We start from the raw sequence: 27,591 nt of genomic DNA, 5'->3' as shown, positions 1-27,591 counted from the left end.
GCTGTCACTTTAGGTCTGAGGTGGAGTTGTACGCAAACCTTCCCCGGAGGTAGTTATAAACACCTACAAAGACACAAACTAATGCGACACACACACTGAAAAACACACTGACACACACCCACACACATAGAGAGAGTCTTATTGTGTGGCTGTCTCGACTTCCTAACTTTTCTTTCTGTTTCCTCCTTCTTCATTCGTACTTTTGACATTTCTTGTGCTCTGTCTGTTCTGCTCCAAGACTTTGTGACAGTAATATTGTTTCCACTAAGATGTTTAACTTGAAGCCTCTTTAAATGTTTAAATGCTTGCTTATATGAATACTTTTAAGCTCTGGAAGGTATCCTTTTGTCCTTGTATTTTTAAAAATTGTGCCTTTCCTCCCTCTCTTTCTGCCTCCTTCTTCTCCTCCACCCTCCATACATCCTCCCCATGGTTTCAGCTCCACCAAGAGGAAGTCATTAGATGACAGTGAGCTGGAGAGTCCGACAGATGATGTTTTCTACCCTGGACGCTCGCCTGCCGCCAGCTCCTCCCAGTCCAGTGCGTGGCCTAACGACATGGATGCAGGTACCCACCCCCACCCCCTCACCCCGCCCCACACCTGTTACCCACTAAGCAAACATCATGAAAATGTTTCACACTCCTGCCTGACCCTCACCCCACCACCACCACCAAAGTCCAAACTGATGCTACCATCTGACTTTGTCTCTTCTCCACACTCCCTACCTCAATCACGTGCCTTCACTCTGGTGATATACACGTTTCTTAACATCCCTCAAAATCTCCCATTTACCTACCCACACCTTCCCAAAGGCCTTTCACCCCAGTCTGACTATTCTACACTTTAAAGAAACAGCAGCACCCAAGACTGTAGCTCTTAAATACTAAAGCAAGACTTACTAACTGATAATTTGTCAGGAAAAACAAACATGAGGACTGCCTAATTTATGTAATATTGAAAGGGGTGACCAAGATTGACCAGTCTTTTGTTCTTGGTGTTGAGAAGGGATGTCACGATACCAGAAATTTAGTAGTCGATGGCAATACCAGTGAAATTCCACAATTCCCAATATCCAATTTGATACCATGGTGAAAAAAACAAAAACAATTATAAAATTCAGTCATTGTTATTTTCTAAATCACTTCCAAAGATAAAAACTCTCAGTCATTTTGATGATAACAATAATAATAATAATGTAGTGCAAAAGTGACTTCTGCTGCCGAACTTTGAATGTAAGTTAAACTCAGAATGCAGCTGTCGTTTGAATTTGCTGACATGGTGACAGGCCATTAGTTTGGAAATAATTATTTAAAATGCTTTTTATGACACATAGACTGAACAATAAGGAGTCAGGATGATAGACTATGAGCTATAGTTACGTTACCATAGCTTAAACACAGTAGAATTTGCTATTGCACACATGATGATCTGCTTTGAATACAAAGTAGTTCCATACACAACTCTGTTTACTGTCTTTCTTGTCAATTAGTTGAGGTGAAGCTGTTGCTGCAGCTGCACTTGTTGTCATCTGCAGCATCTTCTTCCTTTGGCATGTAACAGTCGCGTCGCGACCCCCTAGAATAATGAGGTTAGTGTTCGTGACCCCCACAAAATATCCATATTGCAGAATGTTAAGGTGATATTTCCAACATTTTAACCATTAGTGTGGTAGCTGTTGCATTTCCTGATGCAAGATGTATTTTGCATATTATTGCTTGCCCTATATGTTGATGTTATTAGGGGTCGATGTCACTGAGAGCTGCTTCCTTGTTCTCATGAGAAACACTGGACAGGGACATGTTTAGGCATATATGCTGTCCCTGTCAGGTCCGAAAGAATTGCATCTCCCTTACCCATGGTACTATAGAAAAAAAACAGCATTGTATCGTTTTTGGAATATTTGAGTCAACTTGGTACCAAAGTATTGGTTGTCGTGGCATCCCTAGTGTCTGGCACTATAAAGCTTTAAATACCCTGCCTTACATTTAAGCATTTAAACCATGTAAACTTGAAATAGAGATGCTAAAACATTCAAATGATATCTGCCAAAATAAAGGAAACTGGAAGGTCAGGTTTAGCTCTAGTCATGATAGAATAGAATTAATAAAGCTGTTATGCATTCATCACCTTCACTGTGTGGTGAAGCTATTTTACACTGATTGGAATAGTATCTTCCTTTATTGTTCAGTAAATGGGTTTAAAAGCATCAACATGTTTTAAATTACAGTCTGTGCAAATTTTTGTGTCACCAATTTCTCAACACCATCACTGCAACCCCAGAAAATTGAATTAAACACGGATAAATGGTGCTAAATGTTATCCACCAATTAGCTCCAGACATCAAGAATATAAATGCCAAGATGCATCAATGATGACATAACAGCTTACAGCAGCCTGTATTAAGGCTTTATGTCGGTGTTTCCATTGTTTTGGCAGTAACCACTACCTCTGATTCAGCTCTGGACATTACCCTCTTTATTCTACCTCCTCAGTAATCCTACCTCATCCCTCCAACAACCCAATAACTCCAAGAAAAGAAACACCCTTTCTTGTTTACTTCACTTGTGTCCCAAATCACAAGGCTTCACATTTCCTCATCCTCACCTTAAAGCCATAATCACACATAAAGTTTACCCTGATGTTGTGTCAATTATCAGTCACTCACTGCCTCCATCATACACAAATGCTCACTCTTAACTCTCTCCCTTTCCCTCATATTCTCTCTCTGTCTATGTCTGTCTCTCTTTCTCTCACTCTTCCTCTGTCTCATTGTTAACAATACCCTTCTCCACTTTCAGTGCAGCACCATTTGGCGAGTGTGCAGGAGAGGAAGATAAAACATGAAAACGATGGCGTGCAGTTTCCTTACCATGGTTAGAACAACATTGATTACACTCATATATATTTGCTATTCATCAGCCTTTATGTAGCTCAGTCATTCCTCTGTGTATGTGTGTATATATGTATGTATATACAGTATATATACATATGTGTATAATATATACTGTATGAGTGAATATGTGAGTTGTATGAATGTCTGTGTTAAGGACAAGGGTACAAAGGAGTATAGTATACTTGTCTAATAATTTCAGTGATGTTTAGTTATTTTCAGATTGATTTCATTGTTGCTGCTCAAAATTAAATTTACTGACATTACATTTTCTTTGAAACATGATAGCAGGATTGTCAAGGAGTAGCCAGCTCAGGCTTTATTTTCTGTGTAAAACATGAGGCTGCAAATAGCTCACCTGAGATCCCAGGCTTTACCTCTCTGAAGTCATGTCATTTGTTCCAGTGGCACAGATGTCACCAAGCTCACACTGACAACACCAGCAGACATATTCATATACTGTTACCATTCTGCCTCATATGCACACACATGTACAGTCACTCACTTGTATATATACACACAGTCCCTCAGAAAGACATGAAACAGTATTAAAATTTCAAGCTGAGATACGCTCACTAAAATCAATTCACCAAGTTTTATATTGAAAACCTCTCAACAACTTGCGATGTCAGTGTTTTCATTAATGTAAAACAAGCCCATGTTGCATGCACTGCCTGCGTCAGGGACTGATGCTAACTTTGGCCAATGCCGGCCAATATTTACTGTGAAGTTTTCAAAGAGCAGTAATCAAACATGGTTTTAATGGTAACTAAAATTTGAAATGATGATAGTTTGGTCGAAGGTTTGACTCATTAGTGGGAGACCCCTCAGTCGACTTAGATTCTCCCAGTCGAGTATGAATATGATAAGAATGCAAAATTATAAATAAGGGGAATCATACAAGACAACATGTGCTGGTGGTTAATTGGTGAGAGAACTTGAAACAAGTGGTTATTAAACAAGTGTCTCTTCTTGTCTTTTAGCTGTGACATTCACACAGCGACTATAAACTTTACCAACAGAGTCTCTAAATAACCACAGATCACAAAACTAATTGTGATGAAAGCAGAGAAGAGTGATATAAACAGAAAGCAGGTGAAAAGCTGTCAGCCATTTCACCAGGGTGCACCAGTGGAATACGCAGAGCAAGTGATGCTTGCTTGTTTGCTTGTGCTTGTTTTTCCCACTGACAAGACAAGTAAATGTTTGATAACTGTACGGAAGGAATCACCACAGTGAGAGACCTTTTTTTAGATAGATATTTAACAAAAAACAGATGATTTATTGCTCTCGCCAGACTAACCACACTCCCTTCAAAAAACTGTAATTTTAACATCATCATTGCCAGCTTCATGCAAACTCACCAAAAACATCTTGGCTCATCTTGTCACTGTTCCAATAGTCAACAACTCAGCTTTGATTTACATTTTTAAAAAAATGGAGCATGGAGCCTACAGTGCAGGTGATGACAGACAGCAGGGAGAAAAGCTTCGCTGGTGCACTGATTTTATAACTGACATCCACTTTTACTTTCTTTGACTCTGTGAAAAAGCATTAAAACACAAGCCTTACTGGTAAAACAGACTCACATAGGCCAAAAGAAGAATTTAATGTGGCTCGCTGAACTGGACAAAAAAACAGGAATGAATTGTTAAATATTCCAATTTAACAGCAAAATTTTAAAACAAAAAATTGTAGTCAGGGATAACCCTGGTAATATTAATCACCTGGAGTTTTAATGTGCTTTATCGTGAAACTGGTAATTGTTTCATCATCACTACATAGACAGATACTGTCTAACACGTGCAATGACTTACACACTTACAACCCCCTCATATGCAGACGTTCACACATCCAAACACATGCTTATCAGGCTCCCCACCCCTGCAGGTGTTCAGGTGCCTGCCTTGCCTCCATCCCTTTGTTGCTCCATCCTTCCCTTGCTTCAAATCCCTCATTAAGACGCTTACCGTCTGTGGATCAGAGGTGTAAAACCCTTCCTCCTGCTCCCTAGCTCTCCCTTCAACCCTTCCATCCCTGTCTCCCTTCTGTCTAATTGAAAACGTGTACAGCGGGAGGGACCCTGGGGAGGGAGAAAACATGTCAGAGGAGAGGAGGAGGAGAGAGAAGCAGAAAGCAAGCAAGTGGATGGGAAAAGTGGGAGGTGAGAGGAGGGAAGAAGACTTTGGTGTACTCAAATGGTGACAGCTAATGAGAGAGAAGGGTTATCAGGATGCGAAGTAGAGGAGCCAAGAGCCCTGGTTAGGTTTTGCCCCAGTCTACTCTCACTCGAGCCTCAGCGGCTGCTCTCCTGCTCCTGCTCCACTTAGCTGTAAATGTAATTAAGAGGCTGTTCATCAGAGCCACAACAGAGGCTGCTGCACGCCTTAGCGCACCAGAGCCTCACCTCCCATCTTTTTCCTGTTTCCCTCACTTGCACTTGTTCTGTGTGTGTGTGTGTGTGTGTGTGTGTGTGTGTGTGTGTGTGTGTGTGTTTGTTTGTGTTTGTGTGCACCAACCCCTTACTCTCCAAAGTGCACCACACACAGCCTTGTACACCTCTTAATGAGTTTGGCAAATAGAGGTGTAGAATGGCATGCAAATCTGGACCCTTTACCCAATTAATTTACAAAATCCAAGCGAAAAATTAGTGAGCCAAAAGCTTTTGCAATTATCAGCCGTTTTTAATTTATTTTTTAATGTTGTATGGGTTTGGACATTTTTAACAATAGCTACTGCAAAATGTGGTTCACACTCAAGAAAAGGCAAAAATGAGGTACAGCAGAGCAGGGATGGAGCTAGCAGAGAGTGTGTGATTTTGGTATGGTGTGTATCCGATTTTCCAAAGAATCCCACCTGCCACAGGCAAAGCTCATCTGGGAATTCCTGTCCAGGTGGGGGGTATGTAAACAAGCAACACACACTCTCTCACACACAAACACACACAAACAAACCAAGGGGAAGAAATAGAAAACACACTCACACACAGGTGCGCCTCACCGTCTGTCCACAGCACCGTCTACTCCCCCTGACTCCCCCAAACCAACAGAAAACACTCATCCAGCAACACACACACTCGCTTGCACACTCCAGTGTATGAAGATGCATTTATATATATAAGTCACACAAACACAGTTACATTCAGGAATACACGTGGTAGATTTGTGCACACATATCACACAGCCCACTCACACACATGCACAGCTGAAGCATGGACCCAGATGGTGTTTCCGCGTGTGTGTAGCCTTGGGATCCGTGAGGATGCTGGAGACATCTGCTCCACAGGGGCTAGAAGAGGGGTGGGGGTAGGTTAGTGGAGGAAAAACGAAACAACCATGATTTCATATTACTTCCAAATGATTGTGAAATTTTCCTGGGACACCAGAGACTTGTGGTGGCGGGGGCCTTTTCTCTGTGCTTTGAGTTAAATGTTACAGGCCCGTGGAGGGATACAGCTGGATGTACATATGTGGTTTAAATCACTAGAGAGAGGAGAATTCCCTGAGTTTCCTTCACTTGTTTAAACCACTATCTCCTGTCTTTTCCAACTGCGTGTGTGTGTGTGTGTGACAGTCTGTTTGTGCGTCTATGTGTGCTTCAGTGGCGCATCTGGTGGCAGGCCTGTTAGTGCAAAGAGACAGAAGGGTCATCATGGGAGCGCTTGATTGGTTGCCAGTGAAATACTAAGGCTTGCCAAGAGAGGAAACAGTGCAGTTGTGGCACATATACACAGACTCACACACACACACACACGCTTACACACACAATCCAGATCAGACCATTGCACAGCCTCTGAAGTGTTGAATATTGTCTTTCACATTCCCTCGGTGATAGTGACAGTGCTATAACTTCCTATATATACAGATGTCAATCTTCATCTGATCTTCTCTGTGTTCCCTGGCTCTGATTTCTGTACTTCAGATTCATTTTATACTTCCAAAATTAAAGCACATAACTACCTCTCTGAAGCTGCTTAATCTATAAGGTTCTGGTTCTTACACTTTCTTCCAAATCTCAATCTATCCCAGCTCTCCCCTCAAGTGCCTTTCCTTGTTATAAGTCTCTGCAGACTGCTCTTATTTCCAGTTTGCTCCCACCAGTGTGACAGTGTCATAGCAATCACTGCTAACTATTGGTGTCAGAAGTGGGATTGGGGTTGTCTTCATGCTTGGAATCTGTCTGACAGTACAATACGCCCCCAGACTCCCGCTACAGTGGGGGGAAAAAAAAGAAATATATGTCTGCTAAAGACATAAATGGTTCACACATATTCACTCCCACCTGCTTGAGACTTAACTCTTTCACACAGGGAGGGAAGGTTTTACACGCCCCCACACTCCCATAGACTTTCACACGTCTCCAGCTGGAGAACTGAGGAGGAATCGTATTTAATGCCTTGTTTGATGCGGAGGGGTCCACAGAAATAGATTTACAAAAACAACAGTCTAAAAAAAGTTTAAACAGAGAACATTATCACATCACTCACTTGTTAGGAAGATTAGAAGAAAACTTAATGGGAAAGAAAAGTGTCCATTGTTTCATCAGTTAAATGTGGCTCTGGTTGTAAGGGTCTTTGTTTTTTTTGGGTGATTGGACGTGTGCTCGCGCTTTCGAGTGTGCTCAGATGTCGAGTGTGTGTGTGAGCGAGAGATAATAACCATATTTAACATCTTATGACATTCCAATTTCATACATGTCGTCAGAGAAACGCATTGAAAAACAAGACACTGCTGCATTTTTCACAGGTTCTGCTTTGCTCTCCCGCTCCCTTGCTCCCTTGCATATTTTCATGTCTCCCACGTTCTTCTCGCCTCTCTCTTTCTCTCCCTCTCCCTCCCTCTGTCTCCTCTCTCTGTCCGTCTGCTTGTCTTTCGCACTCAGCAGCTGCCGTGTCCATACTGTACAGTGTGTGCTATTTCTGAATGAAGCCTTCTTCTCGTGCAGCCAGCCTGTGAGCTTCGCTGAAGCCAGACCACAACTAGCTGACTGTGGCTGTACGGCGGCCACGCTCATACACAGAGAAAGCCTGCAGTTGGCACCTGAAAGAGAGAGAGAAACAGAGAGAAAAGAGATGAGACAGAAAAACATACAGTGGCACAGTAGAGGTTATTATAGCTACACATGTGCTTTGGCTCTAAAACAAAGAGCAGATTCAGATTGGATTTTGCTATTTTTCCCTTTTTTTCCTTTGAAGACTTGCACTTAGGCTTTGAAATATTGCTCAGCCCATATTATATGACTATAAAGCTGGGAGTTGGGAATCCTACAGTATATCTCTGAATGAGTTATTACAGCCTAGAGTCCTCTGACTGGCTCGTAACGGGAGTGAATGGCCAACAGCCAAAAGGACAGGGAGCAATGCACTGCCATCAACCAATGAGGAAATTAAAGACTCTAATCAGAAAATCATGATTGTTCAAGTCCCCTTCAATAAAAAATCAAATTGATTTTTTTTAGTGTAGCTAATTAAATAAGCAACATTTTGTTGATTAAAACCACCTCTCTCTTTTCCTCCCTCTTCCCCCCCACTTTTTTTTGTTGATCCCATTTTTTTTTTCGCCAGGACTGTCCTCGCCTGGTTCACTTAAGAAGCCGGGGAAGTTTGATTTCAACGCCCTGACTTCCCAGACGAGGTCCCCCCGCATGGCGTTCACACACCACCCGCTGCCTGTGCTGGCAGGAGTGAGACCAGGTGAGAGCGCTGCCATGAACCCAACAACCCAATCCCCCTTTTTATAATCTGAAAAAGAGAGAGAAGGAAAGGGAGTGTCAAACTTGATCCTAGATTATGCCATATTTACACCTCCAAACTCTTCTGGAAACAAAACAAAATAAATTCGACAATCGTGTGCCTGGAAATGATGAAAATCCCAAATGTACTTGCTGAGAAAGCAAAAACAAAACTTTTAAAATCCTACAGTTGCAACTGCTGAGAAGCAATATGCCCGCAGAGTTTCACCTGTTCAGTGTTACTGCTATCATCATGGCTTGGCATAAATTTCTCTCTCTCTCTTTCAGCCTCTCTCCATCCATCCATTTTTATCACCATCTTTGTGCCTGTGTGTGTTTTAATATTGTCATTGCATGGTACCATTGCTGCATCCATGCCTTTGTGACTGATTTGCCTCATATCTTACTGCTTCATGCATCCATTATAATGTTTTTGGAAGTCCGTTCTTGCATATACAACTGACAAAGCTGTTTGTCTAATATAATGAACTTGACTGGGTGTGTTAATGTACCAAATGGAGCTATCAGCACACTCAGAGGAGCAATTTGTAGGACCCTAGTGCTCATAAAATGAGTACTGCAATCTAAATGGCAAGTTGGAGCCATGTACATGTATAACATAGACTGAAGTCCTTTTTTAATAAACAATCTATGTTTGAAGTCAGTGGTTTCCCCTCACCCCCTCCTCCCCAGACATAAAGCTCAGACAGGTAACCTGCAAGCTGCAGGGACAATGATCCCAGTGCAAAATTATACTTTGACAATGACGGGGGACAAAGAGTCTTACACAGTAAGTTGATCAGCTTTTTACAATTCTCAATTGTCTGTCAATGAAAACCTAAGGCCTTTAACTCAAAAACAAAAAAACAAAACACTGCTCCAAAAATACACACTCTGGAGTTCAAACATTTGGTATTAATTTTATCTCTGTGTAAAGTGAATAAATATGAAATGAGCAAAAAACAAACAAACAAACAAAAAAAAAAACAACGTTCTGCGCCAGAGTAAAAAATTCAAAGGAGAGTATGCTGGCTGTACTGTTGTCAGAGAAACTTAAATGTAGAATATTTCCTTGATCTCTGATGACAAAACATTGCAATTTTATTACATTACATATTCCTACTTCAAGAGTTGAATTTCTTTTGTATAAGATCAAACATTTGTACACAGTACATAAGATCAAAAACCTTGGAAAATATCTACCTCTTTATGGTCAACCAAAGGAAAAGACACACTGTTTGAAGGGAAAACATAACAATTCTTTATTATATAGGCAAAAAGAAAATAGCGAAGGACCAGCCAGGAATCTTTCTTTGCCATAGTGCACCTGTCAGTTATTAGAGCCAACTAGAGCTTAGAGCTTCTTCTTTTTTTGTGTGTGTGTTTGTGTGTGTGTGTGTGTGTGTGTGTGTGTGTGTGTGTGTGTGTGTGTGTGTGTGTGTGTTAGTTTTATACAATCATATGCAGGTGTTTTTTTCTCGTCAGTATAGAGCAATAAGAAATTTGAAAAGGAGTTTGAAGACGTAACAGGGATTGAAACAGTATTTGAACCCACAGTTGTAGACTGTAGTGTATCAAAAATTATAACATAACAAAAGTTGTATCCAGTGTTTCTAAGAACTTGTTTCATTAGAGGCACTAAGGGCAAGTTGTCCTCATAAGAGCTTTTGGATCCTATAGGACAATTAACATGGTTTCTCTATCTCTAGTCCCAAAGTCTCTGGGATCTCAAGTTTGCCAACAAGTCCCTGTTGGCTGGTCTCACTTTTCAAAGGAATAAATATGTCCTCCTCTCTCTATCTCTCCCTCTCATTCTATTTGTCTCTCAAAGGGATGGTTTGGGCCGCAGCCAAACCCGACCTACCACGTAAAGGTCATTTGGACTCATTGCCCTCCATGCTGAAACGTATTGAATTTTACTTGCAGAGCTCCCCACAGTATATTTAGAAAATATAGTCGAGGCCGGATCTCGCACCATTAAGCCATGTTGTTTATCTGCACAGAGCAGTCCTATGCCCTCTGGAGAATCCAAAGCACCAGATTGAATTTTGCATTTGAATTGATTTCTAAAATTTGCTCCACTGTTTTGTGCAAAAGTTGAAGAGGTGCGAGGCACTGGCTCAGGTTTCTTTGTTCCTCCCCAACTAACTTCTCACACTCTCCAAAACAGTGTGTGTGTGTGTACTGTTGGCTAAGAGGTTTTCATGTAATAGAGAGGCTGTAATGAGACAGTGTTTAGAGATTGTGTATGGGTGCGTTTGCGCACATACACATAGATACACACTCATACGCGCATGTGTAAATTTACACTCTTGTGGAGGACTCTCTGTGCTAAAATGGCTGCCATCCAAATGGAATGTCCCTCGGAGGCCTTGGTTCTATAAAGAGACTGGAGGATGATGGGAGGGAGGGAAGGAGAGAGGGATGAAAAGAGAAATGGGGGTAGACAGAGAGGGGGAAGAAGCAGTCAGCAATCATTGCTTGCCTTGGATGGACTGGAGCTGTTAGCGCTTGTTGTATAGGTCTAGTGAGTGTGGGTGTTCAGGGGTAAGGACTGGATGGTTTATGTCCTGTTTTTGGCTCCAGACTGATGTGGAGAGCTGCCAGATTGACTGTTGTCTGATTATACCAGTCTGGAGAGTCCGCCATTGTGACGGTGATTACACACACACACACACACACACACCAATATATATGCAAAGACACATTAAAGCTGCAACAGACATAGCAACACATTCAAACAGACAGGCTGCAAAAATAGATACAAATCAAGATACAGACATAGAGATGCACAAAATTCTCATGCACACAAAGAACAGCAGACACCCGCAAACCCAGGCACAAAAAGATACACCGAAATACACTAAAATACAAAGTTTGAACAAACAGGCACTGACACAGTCTGTGAGTACAGCATACACAAGAGATAGTAGGTGACAGACATAATCACAGATGCTTGTTCGCCAGGCTCCCCTCACCTAGCAGCTTGCCTCTTTAGTTTGGTGTGCCAAATTGCCAAAGCCATAGAATCTCAGCAGAAGACAGACAGTTGAGCCTAGTGTGTGTGTGTGTGTGTGTGTGTGTGTGTGTCTGTGTGTGTGTGTGTGTGTGTGTCTGTGTGTGTGTGTGTGTGTGTGTGTGTGTGTGTGTGTGTGTGTGTGTGTGTGTGTGTGTGTGTGTGTGTGGGGTTGGCTGGCTGGCTGGCTGACTAATGTCTCCGGGAGGCGTTTTGTGGTCGGTTGGGAGCGGAGGGGAGATTCTCTCTCAAGCTTCAAACTACTGGGCAGAACCGCACAGCAAGGATATGCTGCTGATTGATTACACATCACCGACAAGCAATAAAACAAAAGTGGAAAAACCCAGTGTGTGTATGTGTGTGTGTGTGTGGGAGGGGGGGTCATACCCTAGTGGTTTGTGTATGTCTTTGAGAGGGAAATTGAGAGGGAGCAGAAGGCAGAAAATACTGTAACACACTCTAGCGTGTATTGGACTGTGAAAGTGTGTGTGTGCATATGCGGTGATACCAGGCGTACCAGAGGTACAGAGAGATCTAGTGGGCTGATTTATAAAATGAATGGGGCCAGATGTTTCCCAATAACCAGGGATAATGCCAGTCATTTATAAGCAGAAACAGCTTCAGTCAGTCAACCTCAAGAGAATGTCCCAGCTATTTTCTGTGTTATGACAATAATAGGCTTAAGTGGCAACCTGTTCTCTGATGCCAACTGTATTGGTGCTTAGTTTGAATATATGCATGTCTTACGTACTGTCATAGGTGTGCATGCTAATGTACTTAATATCACAGTGTGTAGACTGTTCTGTAAGCTGATTTAGTAGAAAAGAATAGAATGACCTGATTCTTACTGTATTTTTCACACTTTTGGTCTCTCTTCTATCCTCTCCTCACATTTCTCTTTCTCCTCTCTTCTCCCATTCCCGTTCCCTTTCCCATTCTCACTTTTTTCCTCAGGGAGCCCCCGTGCCTCAGCCTCAGCCCTGCACTTCCCCTCCTCCTCTATCATCCAACAGTCCAGCCCATACTTCACCCACCCCACCATACGCTACCATCACCACCAGGACCCGCTTAAGGAGTTTGTGCAGTTTGTGTGCACCGACGGCACAGGACAGCCCAGCGCACAGGTAAGTGATCTGTGGGTTCAGCAACGGAAAGTGAGGGGACAGTGGAATGGTCGCTTACTAGAAGTCAGTTTATATTTGTGGAATTTCCTGGAGAAGCTACAGAACAAAAGAAATTATCATCATAATTAATGTACAGAGTAAATTTTCCATCCTTTCATATCTTATTTGTTAGATACACAGGAGTGACAAGGTCATGTGAGCCTACTCCTGGGAATAGAGCAATGTGGCTATAGGGCAAATGTGTCAACAGGAGGAGGCAGCCAGATGTGCTCAAACAAAAGAAAAAACTCAGCTAGAGAAAACTAAGGGGATAGGAGCCAAACCACATTTGACTGATTCATCATTCAAGATACAAGCTTCTCCCAGAGTTATGTTTAGGCTGATGAGGAAGAAAGTATCAGGGAAAAAAAACCTCTAGGCAGAAAAGTTATAGTGCAGGTATGACCTGGGTGAGACTTGTAACTAGCAGTGGATTTACTATGGGGAAGCAACTGGGCTGCAAACTTGGGTGCATAGAGGCATAGATACGTAAATGCCACATTGGCCTTTGGATCATCTGCTGCTGAAAAGGCTGGTCTGTGATCAAACACATGTAAACAGGGGAGCTGTGTTTTTCCTGGATAAAGAGCACTATAATGTTGACCATTCAAATGGCAACGTGGCATCTACGTATATATGTCTAGTTGTGTAAAGATCTAGATTTGCACTGTTTGGAGAGTTCGATATCCATTGAAGGAAACTGAAGCAGACTTTCAAGATTCCTCATTTAACAAGCCCTCACTGGCCCACTGCGATTTTTAGTAACATTCCTTTACTCTCAACAAATATGTCCTCTCAAGTCTGCATTGTGATCTGTAATCATATATCATAAAAGATATTCATCTTTACAAAATGTGAGTGCAGAGAGAATTGAAGAATAGTTATTTAGACACTATGAGTCAGATAAGGCTGTGGAAGCTAGTGAGTGGTTCTGGATGAGAGGGAAAGCTAACTCAGGCACACAGGGGTCTGTTTCTGGGACACAGTCAAGCCTTTTTTGAGGTGTTGTGGGGCTAATTCAGTAAAACATCAGTGAAGAGAGCTGTCCCCTTGATGACTCCAGTAACCTGCCCACACTCACTCATCCATTCATCCTGAGAACTAGAGTTTCCAAACACCGAAACATAGGCACGGCACACAGTTGACTGTCAACTGGCCATAAAGGGACACTTATTTCGGTACATGTTCACTAAGGTGCAGGGTGCTGGTAGTACTGTAAACCTCTACTGTAAACTTGGCCTTGTTAGTAACTTTGAAACCACTTATTAAGCCCTTTTTCATGTTCTCTTATCCTTTGTTCTCATTACTTCACACATTGAAGACACATGCACGTACACTCATACACACACACACACACACACACACACACACACACACACACACACACACACACACACACACACACATATACACACACACACACGCACACACACCCTTTTCTCATCGCTGATTTTCCCTCTTCTTTAAATTCTTACATCGAACTGTAATAACTGTCCTTGTGGACAGCACCATTTTTATTTTCCCCTTGTGTGTTGACAGTGTTCATCATTTTCCCACTTTTTATTTACCACACTATTTTGGCCAGACTGTCTGATATTTTTGTTTGTTTTATGTTAAAATTGTGTGATCATTGTTGTCTCTGTGTGCGAGCATATGTGTGTGTTTTAGTCTGTGTGATTGTACTTGTGTGGAGACTGTTGGCATCTGTCTGTATATGAGTGTCTTGCCCTTACACGGGACTCTGTGTGTGTGTGTCTGGCCCCTTGTGCACTGTATATTCTCGGGGTGTGTCCTGCTCACCCTGTCTGTATGGTCCGTCTGCAGCCTAATGGAGGTGGCCAGAGCAAAATGCCGGGCTCCTTCCTGCTGCCTCCGCCACCCCCGGTGGCACGCCCTGTGCCCCTCCCCATGCCCGACTCTAAAATCATCAGCACGCCCACTGACGGCGGACTCAGCTCACCCGCATCTCCGTGTAAGTCACCCCCAACTCCCACTCCCCTCCACAAACCCCATTACTGCCCCAGTCTCCCCACAGACCATAGAGGCCAGTCCAAACCGATTTTAGCCTTCAGTAGGTTGGTTACCTCTTAGCTGGTAGCTAATTTGTTCTCTGTCCCAAACAATATGACCTCAAGTTTGTTAGCCTAGAGCCGATGTAGCCATCATAGACGTCCCAGTATTTATGTGCAGTTAGGGTTGGGTATCATTTTGATTTTAACAATTCCGATTCTGCTTATCATTTTTGGTTCTTAATGATTCTCGATTCCAATTCATTGAGGGTAATCATGCATTCTTCACAGCAGAGCTGTGTTAAACACTAATTAAATGGATAATTATGCAGAAGCACTGAGCTAAGCTAACATTAGCTACATAACCATAATGACAGAGGTCTCTTCTCTGGTTTCTTGAATATTTTGGTGTTTACTTGGCTACTTTATAAGACAAATGCATTATGTGACAAGAAGATGTGCATGCATTCAATTTGCATGTCTATAGGCACTGACAGCACCTATAGATATATGTTTGTTGTTTGCAGTACACAGTTTAATTTGAATCAGTGAAATTTAATTGGTCGATTCCATTAAGCAGAATTGATTTCTTAGAATTAATTTCTTAATGATTCTTTTGGAATCGTAATTTTGGAATCGGTTTTTAATGCCCAACCCTATCTGCGGTGCAGCTACACTTTCTGTCATCTTGGAGTAGAATTGCTGAAAAAGCACTCTGTGCTCTGGGACTTCTACAATGGCCACTGCTGTAGTTTTTTATAGTTGAGCTGACCGTCTGTCTCCAGTAAGGTTGCAGTTCACTCAGTCAAACACTCAGCAGCCCCAGGAGCTTCACTCCTATTTCATCCATCACCTTATGAAGTGTACGCCACTGTACTGTACTACCGTACTGTAATAGCGAGATCCAATTCTGTCGAGGCAGAAGCCACGCCTTTGCCAAACCAGAGATCCTCTTTCAAGCTCTTCTGTATCTCTTGCTCTGAAGTTCAGTCTTCTTTTCTCCCTTCATATCTTTGCAAACCTCCTCAGCCTCTTTCCTCAAAATCTTTTTATTCTCTCTCTCTCTCTCTCTCTCTCTCTCTCTCTCTCTCTCTCTCTCTCTCTCTCTCTGGTGTTCGGTTTCCTGCAAGCACCACAAGAGGCAGTGTAGTCTCTCTCCCTTCTTTTTGATGTGTTTTGTAGTTTGGGGGGAGCAGAGCAGGGCCCTGTGCACGTTGCCTCTGTAGCCGCAAGCCTTTGATCAACGCAGACTTTGCATGTCTGTCTGTGACAGCGGCAATACAATCTACCCCCTTCTCTCATTTCTTTTTTGCCTTCTTCTTTTTCTTTATTTGATATATTCTCATATCCTCCTTTCTTTGTTTCTTTTTCCCCTTTATTTCTCTCTTTTTTTTCTTTTTAAGGGAACAAAATTAGGGCAGTTGGCGTGGACTCCAAAAAAACATCATGCCCCACTTTACCCACCCAATCCCCTCGCCACTTTCACACAAATCTCACAACAATTAAAAATTGAGAAAAACAAAAAACATGGAAATCACAGTATAATAACAAGAACAACCCAACCTCTCTAAACATGAATGATAAAATCTAATCAAACCTGTCTAATTAGTGCTATACTGGGGGAGCGGGAGAGAGGAGTGTCATCAGGGAGTGGTGAGGCTTTGGTTGGTTCCACCCAGACAGGTGCGGTGCGAGAGTCGGGCCATGGGAGAGGCACACCAAGAGGGGGCACTGGACGGAGCAACCGGGGCACCTTCTCCTCCTTCTGTTTTGACTTTTTTCTCCTCTTCCTGTCCTATCAACCTTTCCTCCCCTCCCCCTTCCAACTCTCTCAGATTAACGTGTCACTTTATTATTTATTTATATGAACATCTATATAAATAAATATCGTACTTTCCGTCTCTTTTCTCATTCCAGTGACTGTTATCACTGTATTTTTTTTTTACCCCCCTCTACTTTTGTCTCTGATTCTCAAGATATCGTAATTACAGTCACAAAACACACACACATACACACACACACACACACACGCATATTTACATGCTCACTCTCACTCATGCATCCAGCCCTGTCACTGTCACCCCACACATTCCCATCCCCTCAACCTCAATCAAGTCATGCACAGCAAAAAGTTCTACCCAGCTGCCATGTTGGAGTCCAGTGAGCACAACTGCCCTAAATTTGATCCTGTGGCATCACTGAATGGTGTCACTTTGTAGGCAAGATGCTCCTCTTAACCTATTAAACCTAAATGGAGCATCGGTTACCACTGGTGGTGTATGCAGTTCCTCCATCCATCACCCTATTATTAAGTCCACAGTGAATCCTCAGTGGTTTTCTATGATTACGGTGGCTTGTTACTGAGGCCAGGGGCTGCTGAGGAGCGTCTGTGACTAACAGCACAGCCATATTTGGAGGAAATAGCTTCTTCATGTTAATGCTAATCATTACAGGCTGTACATCCCCTTGTTAACCACAGATTAAATGGTTAAGTGAAGGAAAATCACAACGAACCTGCCCACAAAATGAATAGGGCATCAGTATCCCTGACCCTTACTGTCTCTTCCCGGTAATTCATATGACAGTGAATTGTAGTCATAGTCTGAGCAGCAGGCTAACATTATATTAAAACATATCGATAATAATAACGAGAGCATCAAACTCTACTATGAGCTCGGTGTGTATGTGTGTGTGTAAAAGCATGTACACACTTGTCTCTCTCTGTTTATAGCATACTCCACGCCAGGCTCCACAGCTCCCAACCGGTTTGTCGGCATCGGAACACGGGACAACTTTCTGAATATCCCCCAGCAGACTCAGGTACCCCGCCAACCTCCCTCATTTAATTAACATCCACCCATCCACCTCTCCCTCCTCCACCTCCTCCTCCTCTTCCTCCTCTGTTTTTATGTCTTTTTCCTCCATGTCCCTCATCAACTGCTACAAGCCTGACTGCTGCACTTTGTAGATGATACTTAACATTGCTCCATTACTGTAGGCATCTGCAGGTTTGAAGGGACAAGCATGTCATTCAGAGCGAAAAGTCGTGATACAGAGGCAGCGCTCAGACAATTGCTCTGCATTGGCAACTCTTCTCTACTTACTGATTCAGCTCATTGTACAAGTGTTGATCAACAGTTTGAATATTTTGTCATCTTGAAAGTTAAGATGACATCTGTAGTCATTATTAACTGTTACTAAATCAGGCCGTTATTATGACAAAAATAATTCATGGTCATCTTACAAGCTTTTTCCGGAGCTTTCAATCACATCACAGTCTTCATCAGCAAAGTTCATTTTTAATGGACATAGATCTGTTGGCATGCCAACTGAGCAGCTGTTATAAAGAAAGATGGTAAAGCTTCCAGAAACTCATATTTTGTTGATTTAAGAGGCCCCTGTGGACAAAAACAGTAGTGTTTCACCGGCCATAACCACGAAAAATAATGTCAAAAATAAAATTATCTGAAGAAAAATTTGGCTAATGTAACTTTGCATGGAAAAATATGAATGTAAGCTCTTGTAGTCAGCATGCAGTAAATTATTTAATCTAATTTCAAAAGGAATCCTGCCTTAAGGCATGAATTAAGAAGAACAGTACCACTTTACAATAAAACTAGCCTTGTAAATAATTTGTAAATGGTTTATAATTACGTTTTAAGTACTTAATAAATAATTAATAAAAAGTTACAATGCATTAGATAGAAAGGGTAACAGTGACCTGTTGCTTGCTAAATAATGAGCCCACATTACTGTTAAGCTTTAGTTCATCTTCTCTGTTAGCCATTATTTATACTTCTCAGCTTCATCTCTCATTTGTTAACAAGATACTAGCATTTAACCACTGTCAACATATTTTAATAGTAAAAATTAATCTGGTCTTAAATTAATATATCACATTACCAGATTAATACACTAAGGCTTTTACAGTATTGTTTACCTTTGATCTTTTCAGCATGCACCGTTTTACACTTAACAATAAGGCTCTGTTACAAATGTAATTAGCAATTAATAAATTATGTATTTTGAACTTAACAATACAGCTTCCATGTAGTAACTCACTAGTAAGATTATTAGTAGTAAGCAGTAACTGAATCTTGCCAAGTAGTGAGCCTGCATCAAATAACTTGTTTATAATGTTTATTAACAATTTATAAAGTGTTTACAACTTAAGTAATAGTCTAATTATAAACCATTTATAAATCATTATGTTAGTCTTACTATAAAATGGTACCTTTTATATACTATGCAGAAAAAGTCCATTTTCCCTCTGATGCTTCTGATGGTCACATAGAGGCATCAATATTAAATTGAAAATGTTTCACAAACATTTAAAAACTCCTTGAAGTATGCTTAAGCTTACATGTCAACAGATTCATGTCCATAAAAACTGAGCAAACGAGTCAGTGGACCTCGAGTTTGGATTGTTTGTCAAACTATTTCCAAGGTCAATAATGAACTTCCAACCATAATATGTTTTTATAAAATCAATTTTAAAACTTCTTTTGCCGACAATCATTTGTGAAAATGTTGTGCTTGTCCACATCTCCCACACTGCCATCTTTAAAATGCTTTCTGAGGAATTTTATGTCAGGCCAGTGAAGGCACATATGTCACACTGACATGATATTTTCAATCCGTTGTTTGCAAACTTGCCCACCTACACTGACACAAAGTGTTGCCCATGTATCAAGGCCTTTGGTTTCAGTATTGGTTTACAGTGTCTGTACCACAGTAGTTTCCCCACAGTGAATGTAAGCAGTGCCAGTTAGTTTGAGCTCCAGCAGTGTTGATTTATCTCTGCTCGGCCCCACAGTGTGTATTAGTGCAGCGTGTGAGGCCAGCAGTGAACTACATTGTGGTTTCAGCTTTGGCTGCGCTCTGCCACTGGGCTGCAGTGTCTTGGGCCTCCTCCATCACCAACACAACTTTTCTCATTAGGGGCTAACCGCACCTGCCTGCAGCCAACTCGGCTCTCCTGTCCTCCCCACACATGGAAACAATCTGCATTCCTCCTCGGCGCAGCTCTGCTCGGCTGCTCTGCCCCCTCTCCCTCCACCCTCCCCTTCCCCTCATGCATCAGCAGCCCACCCTCCCTCTCTGTCTCTCTCCTCCTGCTGCTCCCTCTAGTATTTTCAAGCTCCCCACCTGCACCACTCTCCCACAGATGTAGCCCTGGCACTGAGGGGACATCCAAACACCATCCAAATGTGTGCGAGCGCGTATGCACACACACGCACACACACTCCAACTCTGTGCCAAAACTCTTGCCCCCTCATTTTCTGTCCTAAAAAACAACACGGCTTTTACAACAGCTTACATCTGTTCCGAACGCCTATTATCTCCAGCTATTGCTTATCAAACATTATTGAAAAATGTCCACTTTGAGCATTTCTGTCGGGCAGTGAGAACCTGGCCGCTGGTCTCGACTGCTCCCAGTTAGCTGAGCCTAGTAGGTCAGTAACAAGCCCAGCCAGAGTGAGTAACAGAGGTCTCTGCCTATCCTGCTGTTCTCTGGCATATGGAGAGGTTCAGACGATGGCCCTGCCAGCCCGCCTTGCCGCCTGCTCGCCAACTAGCCAAGACAGAGGGAGGAGAGTCTTCCCACTGCTGTCGGGACTGACAAGAAGCAGAGAAAAGCTGGTCTAAGGAGCTCTCTGGTGGCAGGACCTCAGCCGTGCAGGAAGAGACAGCGAGAGGGAGATGGGGGGATGTGTAGGAACAAAGTAGGAGGGACTGAGAGAAACGGAGGGAAAAAAGAGAGAGGGAGTTAGTCGAAGCTCGCTGCACTCCACAGTCACGTCCCGGCTGTCTGGTTGCCCGCAGCAACCAGACATGATGTCATAGGCAGTTGAACTTGGACTTGAAGGGGGGTTAGAGAGAGGGGGTCACTTTCCACTGCCAAGGATTACACTGAGAGAGCCGGAGCGGGAGAGGGAGAGGAAAAGAGAAGGGGGTTAAGGGAAGTTGGAGCCAGGAGGAGGAGTTATCTGCAAACACCAAAGAATCATGGGTAGGAAAGAGGGAGGATAGATGGACATTGAGGGAGGGTTAAAATTCTGGGGGACAACAGAGAGTTTGCTGTTAAAGGTGGGGTGATTCGCTGCTCTCCCCGGGCCGAGGCCTGTGGAATGTCAGCGGCAGCCAGGGCAGTTTGGCCTGTGCCAAAGCCTCCTCTCTGCCCTCTTATCAAACTGAGAAACTGGATCCCTGGAGTAGCCGCCCTCAATAGCTTTACAGTGTAGCCTGAGACCACTCGGGCATACACAGCAGAGACATATTAACGAGATCGCCTTACATGTAAACTGGTAGCGCATGGCAGAGCAGTTACAGTCCTGTGTTTGCTCACTGGAAAGCCAGAAAAAAACTGCTGCTGTAACACTATTTGTAGCTCTGAAATAACACAAGTGTTTTTAATGAGCAAAATGCCAGACTCAGCCCTCTTAAAAACAGCAAGTGGTGAAGTTGAGGTAGTAACTTTTTCAACACTGTATGGGACAGCTGAGCTCAGCAACTGGTGTAAGTGATGGGGAAAAGGAGGAGAATGTGGCCACCTAGTGGATGAATGATTAGCTGTACAAGTGGTTCCCAACACTTGGAAACCCCATAAAACAGCATCCTCTACTCACAACCACTCATTTTATTGGTCTGGAGAGATAAAATTATCCAGTAATTCACTCGTAAAAAGACAAAGTTTAATGGACCAAATTCATTTTTTTTTTCTGGTTCCTGTCTTATTTATCACAGTGTGACCATTTATCGGTGTCCTGGTCCCAAGTGTGGGAACCAGTGATTTACACCACGCTTAAAAGTTCAATGTGAAATAGCGCTACAATGATTAATCAATCAATCATTAAACCAATCAATCAGTCAATCATCAAGATGGTATTTTTAGTTCAACAGTAATTTTCTTATTTTTTCTCTTAGTTTTTTTGTATAAAAATTCAGATGACGACCTAAATGTCTTGTTTTGCCCACAACTCAAAGATACTGAGTTTACTGTCATAAATAAGGAAAAAGAAACTGAAAACATTCACACTAAATAAGCTGGAATCAGAGAATTTTGACTTTTTTTTCTTTAAAATAAATGACTCAAACCAGTTAATCAGTTATCAAAATAGTTGGCAATTAATTTACTATTTAAAAATCTTAATAGTTAATTAATCATTGCAGCTTTATTTAAATAGCCTCTTTTAAACAAACAAAATGTAACACACAGGGCTTCACACAATAAAACAATAATCACACCCCTACCCAAAACAAAGCCTGCGTAATTAAGCATCACTCATTGAAAACAGGAACTGAGGACACGCTATCATAAGTGAGGAAACACAAGATGCAGAGTGCAGAAATCAAAGTAAATTAATATCAATCAACCAATAAATAAAAACTCCAAACAGTAGATAAAACATTAATAAAAAGTTAAGAGTGCAAGATAAAATAATGAATTACTAAATGAGAGGAAATGTTCTGAAATGAGTAAAACCAGAGTTAAAAGATGAGGGTTTCTGCTGGTTTCAGCAAGTTACAAGACTTTTTAAGACCAAGACTGTAAGTCAAGACCTATTTAACATCCATAATGGTAAAAAAAAAGTACATTACACAGTTTGCATTAGTGTTGATTGGATCTGTGTCGGTTTTATTTTCTAGTTATTTTTTGATCACGTTTGAAAGCAAGACTGTGTTTGAATCCAACTTCATGAAAATTAACTTTAACATTGCATTTTAAGACAGTTTTAGTTATTGTATTTTATTGACTTTTTAAGACTTTTTAAGGACTTGCAGAAACCCTGTATAAGGAAGACTGATTAATCAATTGAAAGAAAATTAGTAGTTAGTAACTATTTTGATAATCAATTAATTGTTTCAGTCATTTTTTAAGCAAAAATGTCAGACATTTTCTGGTTCCAGCTTCTTAAATTTGAGGATTTGCTGCCTTTCTCTGTCATTTATGACAGTAAATGAACAATCTTTGGGTTTTGGACTTTTTGTTGGAAAAAATAAACAATTTGAAGACATCACTTTGGGCTCTGGGAGATTGTAATGGACATTTTTCACAATTTTTGATGTTTTGCAGACTTGACGATTAATCAGTTCATCATTAAAAAAGATTAGTTGAATCTACTGTGCAATATGCTGTTCTGTGTTCATACTTTGTTCATACTGTTAATGTTCCACCACTTCTACCTCCTTTATTCATACCAATAACTTGCATTTCTGTTAGCAGTTAATGTGCTGCATTTTTTGTTGCACTGTAAGCTGAACCTCAACACAGATGAGAATTAAGAAGTAATTTAAATGTAAACCTGCTGACAAGTTTTAAAGACTATTTTTTTCTTTTGTTTTTCTTTCTCCACAGTCCTGGTTCCTCTGACAAGGCCTCTCTGAATCAAGAGCTAAAATTGTGTCATGAAAATTGGAAATTTGACAAACACATTGCCGCTGATTAAGAACAGACTGCTGACACTAAAAGGTCTTTCTCTCTCGCCAACACTATTCAAAGTACTACTACAGAACCCCAACCCCCAACCCCCACCACCACCCCACCTGAAGAGGACTCCCAATCCAACACAATTCGAACAGGAGCGTTTGTCCCCCTTTATGCAGGAGGCTTCAATGAGATTGAGTGGACAGACTCAGAATGCAAGGAGGAGGAAGAAGAAGATGAGGAACTGTCTCACACACCATGAAATGTCAGAAAGGAAACACAAAAATGGCAACCTGACAAATGACCAATTATACATTTGTTGTTTCTTTTTTTATGATTTTTTTTTTTTTTTTTTCATTTTGTTGTCTCCACAATGAAACTCCATGCATTGGCTGGGAGATCCAAAAAGAAAAGAACAAGTAGTGGTAAATGGTGAAGTCGGATGTGCAAGATGAAAAGATCGCAACCCAAATTGCACACCTCCATATCTGTGTATATTTCCACGTACCTCTCCGCCAGGTGCATGGTCCCACCTGACCCACCCCCCCACCCACAATCACCACCACCCACCACCACCACCCAGCCTGCATCTCAGTGCTGCTCTGGTTCCAGACCGTGCCTGTAGCCACATGCCTGCGTGTCGCCGCACTCTGCCGCTTCATTCGCTCAGCCCTGAGCCTTTTCTTTTCTTTCTTTTTTTTTTTTTTTTTTTTAATCATTTCTGATTGGCCAATCATGGTGACACCATCTGATGGTGTGACATATATGCACTAAGTGGCTGGTCTTTGTTTACCTGTCAAAGTATCAGGGCGTCCTGCTGTGGGAGAAGCGATAGCCATGAGGCGAGTGCAAGCGAGTGAACACACGACAGACAGTCATAACACTAACTCTACATGTGCGTGTTCGTCCCCTCACCTATGCACTATTAATTTTTGATAAGGGATGAACAGTATTGCACATCGATGGTCAGATGAGCGATCAGAGAAGTGAGTTGAGGCCGGCTGCCACTGCAGGGATGTGGCTGTGCTAACAGGCAGGTCGGGCCCTGACACACACAGCAGCGCAAATGCGCACATGCTCACACACAAAAAAAACACACACACACACACACACACACACACACACACACGCTTGCATACAGCACATACAGACTCTTCAGAATAGTCTGTCACGCAACCACTCATTATATCATCTTGTTGTTATTCATAGACATGGAATTTAATTTACAGTAATGCACACGCAGCTTCATATTATTAGCTTTCATTTTGTTTGTAGGTGTTTTCTTGCGATTTTTTTCTTTTCTTTTTTTTTTTTGTTTTTTTTTTTTGCCAGATTTGGTTTTGGTTTTGTCTCACTTGGATTGTTTTAACCTTCTCTTGCATGCCATAACACTTTTTCTTTAGTTTGCAGTAACAGGTTAAGTATCACGCAGTGAAACAGTATCAGCAGTTTCTCAAATCTCTCACGTATGGACAGCACAGTTAATAACAGCTCATCACATGCATCCCTTGCATTGCTTCACCCTGTATCCCTTAGTCCAGACACAGAAAACCCCCAGAGACACACGCACACACACACACACACACACACACACACACACACACACACACACACACACACACACACACACACACACACACACACACATAAAAAAATGCACACTAACACCACCAATAACCTGACATAATATAATAAAGGGAAGCCTTTATATTTGGTTCTCCAAACTGCCTTTGTTAATGGTTTTTCATTCACTTAAGATTTGTCTTTTTAATTTGAGATATTTTTTTCTATGTAAATGTTCACATTGAAATTTGCTATCGGCATTACTTTTATCATGACACAATCCAACAAAAGCCGACCTCACAAAATAACTGGACTGCCTAGCTGTTGGTTCTGTTTTGCAGGGATAGTAAACACGGCTGAGACCCTGTTCTCAGCCTCTCTAGTAACATTAGCTCTATGTACTAAAACCATATATCAAGACTATAACATTATATGAAAGTGCCTCTGTATTCCCTTCATGCAATTAGTAATAAACTTGACTTCAGGTTCTCTTCCCACATATAAGCTAAAGCTACAGGGGATGGTAGCGTTGGTGCATGTGGAAACCATTGGCCTAGGACAGATCTTTATGGAGGACTGCAAACCGTTTTTCTTTTTTTGTAAAGACAGAGAGAGAGAGATCTTATACATATATATTTATGATATATGCTCCTTTTTAACTTTTACTACATGAGCTGGTTGGCAGTCTAGTTATTTTATGAACTCTCACCTTTCCCCCTCCCCCCCACACACCCCGTTTCAGTGACATCACCTTACTGTTACCAGTACGGATCAAACGACACACGCCATCGCCATCTGCAGCGCAGCATTATAATACCTAGATGAACATGTCAAAAATCGACAGTAGGTTTGAAGAAAAAAAAGTGTTTGTTTTTTGATGGAAAGTATTATTATTGAAAAATATGTGTCGATTGAGCCACGTGCAATGCATTGGGTAGATCATTGTGTTTGTCTGTTAGAGATTTTTAAGAAAGCTAAGAGAAAAGAGAAAAAAAATGTATTTGTTTCAAAGTCCGTAAGCTCCAGGACTCTAAACTAGAGGGCCATGAAAAATCCTAGTCTTTGTAAGTTGGGGGTATTTGTTTTTATTTCCTTTGTCTCTTTTTTAATGTTTTATGTGTAATCAGTTGTTTATAAAAATGTGGGAGGGCTGAAGGAAAAAAAATTCTACACAACTTGAGAAAAAAAAATTCTCTATCATCAGATGAAAACTGGTGCTTTAACACTATAAAGTACATTCAGAACTATTGTAAATGAATGGTAATGAACAAAAATAACAGACCATTTAGGAAACAGCATTATTCCTCTCTCTATTTTTATTCTTCTTCTATTTGTATTGAGCGGGGGGAGAGGTTCCTATTCCTTAAGGTTGTGACACAAAAGGCATTTTGGTTCAACCTTTAGAAAAAAAAATCAGAAAAAAAACAAACCTAATACTGTCAAGCCGAAGAAACTCTTCAGATAGCGTAACCCATGCACTGCCTGAAACTCACCAGCAAATAATAAAACAACCCTCCCAATTTAACTCATTTTTGGCATAAATTCATGACAAGTTCCTCCCTGTTCAGCCGGAGATGCTTCACATCCAGAAAATCTCTTTCTGCCATTATCATCTTGATATGTTTCTGGATAACCTTCAGCAGGTTGTGTTGAGACCCCCATGCAATGGAAAGAGCATTAGGCTAGGCCCTCTGTCTCCTGCACAGATCACACAGAAAAAGAAAAGGGGTGAAAAAAGTAGCTTCGAATCAGGCAAAAATATGAGGTCTGAACCATTTCTGAAACAGGCAGCAAGGTGAGCCTCTCCCCTGTTCCACCCCCTCCTCTGTAAATGACTCTTTTAGTGCTTGTGCTGTAGTGTATAGTTTCCCAGCAGTTAAAGGTTGTCCCTTAAAAGTGCCTTTTGTTCACAGACTCCATTTTGTAATCCAGATCGCCCCCTTTTTTTTCGAAATGGCTCGAGGTAGCAGGTTGCCCCTGAGTGCCGCGAGGAGGCAAAAAGGTCGCCACCCATTCAGCGCTCAGGGACAACTTTTTTTCCCTCCCATCTTCGAAATGAATCCCCTCCATTGTACCTCCCCTATATCCTCTCTTCCTTTTCAAAGCCGTATATATATACATATATATATATATAGTACAAAAGGAAACTGGTGTGAATTAGTTCTTTACTTTTTATTGATAAATGATGACAAAAAAAATTTTTTGAAAAGGCAAAAAAACTTGTTCTCGTTCAGCTCTTGCTTTTTTCTTCCCCTCTGTCTCCACTGTCTGTTTTCTCTTAGACACTGGAGTAGTCTGTAACTGTGTGTCCGTCACTCTCCGTCTCTCTCTCTCCTATCTCCCGCCCTCTCCGCTGTCGGGAGGGTGAAAAAAAAAATTGCCGAAAACTTTTGTCTGAGCAGAATGCAGTTAGCTCACATGTTATTCTTGTCTGTATGCTTCACATTGTATTACCATACCCATCTTCTTCAGCTTCTCCATTCAACAGCTAATGTAAGTGAACAAATTACGCTGACGGGCTTTTGGGGGTGTCCTTGGGTGGGTTATAGGAAGGGATGATGACAGGGGTTCAGGGGTTTCGGGTTGAAGAGGTTTACGGAGAAGACGAACGGGGTCGAGAGGGCTGGATGGACTGCTTTGGGATGTTGGAAAGGGGGCTGCTTTGACTAGGATAAGAGTTTGCTCTTTTGTTTTAGCTATTTATTTTTTTTGCTTTGTTTTATCCCCCCCCCACCCCTGCCCTCTCTTTTTTTGTTTCCTTTTAAATTTGGATTTCTTTTTTGCTATCAGG

General features: G+C 41.7%; 1 protein-coding gene across 13 annotated transcripts in view; it reads left to right on the top strand.

The window, feature by feature from the left end:
• The window catches only part of LOC146330097 (nuclear factor 1 X-type-like), a 133,951-nt gene extending 110,165 nt beyond the window's left edge, over nucleotides 1-23,786 (top strand). For 4 of the 13 annotated variants that reach the window (XM_084715558.1, XM_084715560.1, XM_084715562.1 and 1 more), the window contains 8 exons: nucleotides 14-49; nucleotides 440-567; nucleotides 2,800-2,874; nucleotides 8,455-8,583; nucleotides 12,592-12,761; nucleotides 14,625-14,772; nucleotides 17,541-17,629; nucleotides 23,169-23,786. In XM_084715558.1, the coding sequence (XP_084571684.1) occupies nucleotides 14-49; nucleotides 440-567; nucleotides 2,800-2,874; nucleotides 8,455-8,583; nucleotides 12,592-12,761; nucleotides 14,625-14,772; nucleotides 17,541-17,629; nucleotides 23,169-23,183 (790 nt within the window). In that variant the 3' untranslated portion in view covers nucleotides 23,184-23,786. Of the gene's footprint in view, nucleotides 1-13; nucleotides 50-439; nucleotides 568-2,799; nucleotides 2,875-8,454; nucleotides 8,584-12,591; nucleotides 12,762-14,624; nucleotides 14,773-17,509; nucleotides 17,630-23,168 lie in introns of all 13 variants that reach the window. The other 9 variants (XM_084715565.1, XM_084715561.1, XM_084715564.1 and 6 more) reach the window with 9 other exon arrangements.
• Nucleotides 23,787-27,591: the final 3,805 nt, after the last annotated feature.

This window comes from Lutjanus erythropterus, chromosome 3 (genome assembly GCF_056507025.1).
Source record: "Lutjanus erythropterus isolate fLutEry1 chromosome 3, fLutEry1.hap2, whole genome shotgun sequence".
In the NCBI taxonomy this organism is placed as follows: Eukaryota; Metazoa; Chordata; class Actinopteri; order Lutjaniformes; family Lutjanidae; genus Lutjanus; species Lutjanus erythropterus.
This window is presented reverse-complemented; position numbering and strand designations above follow the sequence as displayed.